This window comes from Frankliniella occidentalis, unplaced genomic scaffold, assembly GCF_000697945.3.
Source record: "Frankliniella occidentalis isolate FOCC.00 unplaced genomic scaffold, Focc_3.1 Scaffold18, whole genome shotgun sequence".
Classification (NCBI taxonomy): Eukaryota; Metazoa; Arthropoda; class Insecta; order Thysanoptera; family Thripidae; genus Frankliniella; species Frankliniella occidentalis.
In genome coordinates this window covers 221,373-226,152 of record NW_026267148.1, presented here as the reverse complement: position 1 = coordinate 226,152, position 4,780 = coordinate 221,373, and the positions used below count along the sequence as shown (strand labels likewise).

Genomic DNA, 4,780 nt, shown 5'->3' with positions numbered 1-4,780 from the left:
CAGGCGTGTTGTGTGTGTCCCTAGGCTGTTTACCCGCGGGCCTGACGGGTTTCCGTAGTAGCGGTGACGACGGCGACCCCTTCTCCCCCTCCCAAAATCCCCCGCGACAGCCATCCTCGAGCCAAACAGTCGCACGAGGCACGGGGGGGATCGGCGACTGGCGACCGGCCTGGCAGCCCCTCTTGTCCTGCAGCCGACCTGAAACCCACCTGCGGTCCGCGCTGCTGACACCTCGTCCTGGCGAGCCCACCACCGGCCGCAGCCTCGGCCACATTCTCGCCGTCGTCCTGACGGCAACACACCCCTTGCAGACAGGCGCGCTGCGCTGCCTGCTGTGTGGAGCAAGCGACCTACAAGCAGACGATGCGTCGTCTAGCCCGGCCCCGCCGCGCCCCGCTGCGCCCCGCCGCGCCCCGCCACACCCAGTCCTGTTATATCTCGTCCCTTCTTCCTCCGCGCGGTCAGGACCGCATAGCTGAGCTGCAGCGGCCTCTTGCACGGCCCGCTGGATGTCTGCAGCACGATGTGGGTCACCCCCTCCTCCCCCCTCTCTCTTCCCCCTGGACCCTCTTCCCCGCGCAGACTAGTCGCGGCCCTGCCCAGCCGGCTAGCGGCAGCAGCATAGTTTCCCGACTTGTTTACATGCTCCCCCCCCCCCTTCCCCGGCGCCACTATCCGCGTCGCGGCTTGTTTACGTTCCTGGCCGCCTCGCCGCGGCCGGCCACCCGGCGGCCGGGCCGGCAGCCTCTCCGCGTAGTGCGTAGTCTGCGTAGCCTGCGTGTAGCGTAGCGGGAAATTTATCGGCGGGGCGATGATGGGGGCCGCCTGCCGGGTAGGCCAACAGCCCGGGCGCTGCGCACGGCTGCGCGCCGGCCGGCCTACCCACCGCGCCCGCCGCGCTGCTCACGGCCGGCGGCGGCGTGCTGCTCACGGATCTGCTCCGGCTGCGGCCAAGTCTGGCGGAACGTCCCGGCCCGGCCGCGCGCTGGGCTGCAGTTTCTCTCGGCCGGAGGCGCGGCCGCCGCTAGGGCCTAAGTGCAGGAGCCGCAAGGGCGTTGCGGCCCGGCGCCGTTATGGTGAAAGTGTTGCGTGCTCTCTGCCCTGCAGTCTCGCCCCTCCCATCCTTGTCTCTCTCTCTGTTTCTCCCTCTCCCTCCCTCCCCTTCTCTCCGTCTGGAGACGTCGCCTCCTGTATCAGACTGTCGCGGGCCGTGTCGGCGGGAGCGCCCGCGAGTTGCATCACTCCGCAGTCCCCCCCTTGGTACGCTTTCACGCCCCGCTCTACCAACCCCCGCCGCCGCCACACTGCTGCTGCTTGTGCCCCTCCTTCCATCCCTCCCTCCCTCTCGCCCTAGTGATCCGTGAGACGGTAGTGCCGGCGCACTGCAGGCAAGTTATCGCGTCCCAAGTTTTGGGGCATCGCAGAAACAGGAAAGCGCTCGCTTCCGGTCCTTCCGCCTGCCCTGCCCCGAAACTCTCGCGCTGGCGCCGGGCGGGGCGCGCTGACCGTCGCTAACGGCTCGGCCCGACGCCCGGTCCGACGCTCGGCCACCGCCTGCCCGTTTGCCTATACTCGTTGGCGCAGCCCTGGCCTGGCGGCCCTAGCAGGTCTCACTTTCGCCTGCATGTAGGCCTCGCCTGGCCGGCTGCCGAGCCGCGGCGGGGACCGCGCCGCCGGGGCTACTCTGTGCGAAAGTAGACAGATGAAGAAATGATAATAAAAAGAGTAATCGGTGGTTCAACCGGCCCTAAAGGTTCGTTGCCAGAGAGACGCGGGGCTACAGGGACGACCGCACAAAGCAAAGTTGTGGGGAGGAAAACTTTTAATTTTAGTGTCGTCAGGCTACTGCCATCTGCTGTCAGTAGAATGGTCGACTTGTTCGAAGGGTTCTGACGCACACGGCGCGAGGTAGTATTTTGCCAGACCCTCGTCCACGGTGGACCCTCCACCGTGCCCTCGCCTCTTCTCCCCAACTGAACAGAGTCGAAAACCCTCACGCTTTGTTTCAGCAATGTTTTTACCGAGTGTTCTCTCTTTTGCTGCAGGCCTCGATGGATCTCAAGAAGCGCCTGGACGAAGTGCGCCTCCTGGAGTCCAGGAAGTCAGCCCGCCTCGCCGACTCGGACACAGACTTCGCGCGGCTGGCGGACATGGGCTCCGGCTCGGAGAGGAAGAGGGCGTCCTCACACAGCATCGACGTCCCGGCAGTGCAAGGGTGAGTACCTGCGCGTGAATGTGTTTGCATCAGAGTTATTATACGTCTTTTAAAAAGGAAAGTTTTGTATAGCTCGTTCTCCTCTATCTTAAATATCGCTATCTGACACTGTGAAGTCGCCATCCACCCCCTGTGTAGAGGCTCAACCCCCTGCTGCGCGCCCCCTTGGCTTGGCTCTTAAAGGCTCCGGAGAGCGCCGCTGCGCTTGGATTTCCACTAGCCAGTTTTCTTTAATTTGCGGAGCAAGTGTTAAAAATATATCAGAAGTAAAATTCCTATAGCTGATCGCGACTAGGTTAGGTCCTGTGCAGGGATAATAAAAGAAAAGCGGGGCTCGTAGGTGTTTCGCTTTCCGCTCCAAGAGGGTGACTGCCGAAGGCACTCATTGGCTGGGGGAAGGTAACGCACTTTGTTATTGCGTGACTATTCGTCACGCACTCGCTCAAGCGGTGACAACGTTGCACTCTAGCGCGGTCGGGTCTTTGTTCGTCGCCCCGTTGGTATTAGTCAGCCCCGCGCCGCCGTTCCACGCCAGCCTGGAGTGAGTCACAGTAAGAGGCGCTCTGCAAGCGCAAAGCGCACCGCTCCCTATCGCCAAGCCTCTGCAGTTGCGGCCTCTGCGCCTTCGAGAGTCCTCCTCGGCCGCAGCGGCGATAGCTATGAGTCACATTTCTTTCTCTCTTACGTTTCCTCACGCAGTCTGCGCCACGGTCGGCCCGGCACGACCCGCGGGTGCGGTGTATATACGGCCATCGCCACGCTCTCCATCGTGTTCCGGGTGCTCTCTCCCCTCTTTGGCTCTCCTCGCACGACACGCCGCGGAGCCGCAGCGCGCGCAACGCGTGTCTCTTTATTGTCACGTGTTTAGTCACAGCCACGTCCCGGGCGCCGCGAAGTGCGTCCCGCTCTGCTACACACTTGGTGCTAGCTGCTTGTGCCGGTCCCTGCTGAAGTTGGGCAACGCGGCGCTATGAGGGTTCTGTCGCCACGCCTCGCCCCGCCTCGCCTCGCCCCACCCCGCTTCTGTATTTACGCAATGCGGATCACAGGGCCGATGCGAGTCGCAGCCTTGCAAGGCTGCTAGGACCGACCGCCCCAGTCACTTGAAACACTCATTTTCGTCCCCGACTGTAGCCGGATGAGTCGTGAGGCCGGCGGGTCGGGTCAAGTGGCGCCCGTGTTTAGTCTAGCGGAGGGAGCTGCAGTCGATAAGGACACAACGAACCAAGGAACTTGCTGGTGGCGGAGCGCCGTGCCCATGTGTCAGCACGGAAGGGCTCGGCGGAAATGGCGCCCTCCCCGACGAAGCTCTCCCCGACGTTAGGCTAGGTATGCCCCACGCTCCACGGCGCATACTCCACGGCTGGGGCGACGGCAACGTCAGTAGGGGAATGTCATGCGGATCAAAAATGGGGGCCGCGTTGGTCTTTTCAACAAGTGCCGCTGGAGCGCCAGCGGACGGGGCAAGCGTAGTGTCCGGGGGAGGGGTAGGATGGAAATTACAACTTTCTCGGCTAAAAAACCGTCCAAAACGGCGCCGCAGTGGCAGAGACACGGGCCTCGCAGAGCGCGAGGCCGTGCTCACCTCCGAGTCCTCCCCACTCCGAGGCGACCTTTAGGCCCTGCTGTGGCCCGCTGCCTCGTGGAGCCGAGGGCCGTCAGAGGGCGCCACAGTGCCACGCTCTGCGTGGCCAACGGGAGCTGGAGGGCTGCGTTTGCCACTGCGACAGGGAAGTCAGCTGGCTTATTTCGACTCCCCGAGACACGTGTTTCTGGTCAGTACTTTCTTCTTACTGTAAGTTGAAAGTAAAGCTGAGTCGTAACGATCAACAACACAAACTGAACCGCTCGTCGGCTCCGCCTGGCGGCGGCCCTCAGCCTCGCGGCCCTGGCCTGGCCGGCTCGCGCAGTGCCGGGGGGGACGCCGCGCTGCCGTCGCTGCCGAACGCCGTGGAGGCGGGCAACCCCTCGCGCGCGTGTGCTGCGGGCGGGCCTACCCGGTGCAGCGGCCGGTGCAGCCCCGCTGTTGTGCCGGCACTGCGCTGGGTGCACCCCCCCCCCTCCCCGGAGGTCAACGGCCGCCGCTGCACGGCGCGCTCATGCGCCTCGCCGGTGCGTCGCGTGCACAGTCGCTTCGACCGAAGCTGTAGCGGCTGAGCGCGGGCTCTGGGGACGGCCAAGGCGGCCGAAGACGTGTCCGGTCCGGCGGAAGTGACTGTGTAGTAGTATGCATGCGCCGCCGGGGAGTGGGGGGAGAGTAAACAAAGGCTCGCGTGCCCCCCAGGTGCACCGTGCACTCGGGCCGCCGCCGTGGCGCCCCGGGCGCACGGCAGCACGGCGCTGTTTGTTCGGCCAGCGAGGAGGAGGAGATAGATGCAAAAAGAAAGCCGGGGAAGTCGCTTTCGAGCTGTGTGCCGAGAAACTCTGTCGCGGGGGGGAGGAGGAGCGGGTTGCTGAGCCCGTGCGCATCCTGGGGGGCGCTCTCTGTGTTATTCTCGCTTTTTGTTGTTTCGGAGAGAGGGACCATGAGGGGGTTGTTGCTAAATGCGCGCCCCTTCTCTCCCC

At 64.3% G+C, this 4,780-nt stretch overlaps 1 protein-coding gene across 2 annotated transcripts in view; it reads left to right on the top strand.

Annotated features, from left to right (window-relative positions):
- Positions 1-4,780, top strand: part of LOC113214977 (zinc finger protein 395) — a 160,364-nt gene that overhangs the window by 50,687 nt on the left and 104,897 nt on the right. For both annotated transcript variants that reach the window (XM_052264345.1, XM_052264346.1), the window contains one exon: positions 2,046-2,215. In XM_052264345.1, coding sequence (XP_052120305.1) covers positions 2,046-2,215 — 170 coding nt within the window. The remainder of the gene's footprint in view (positions 1-2,045; positions 2,216-4,780) is intronic.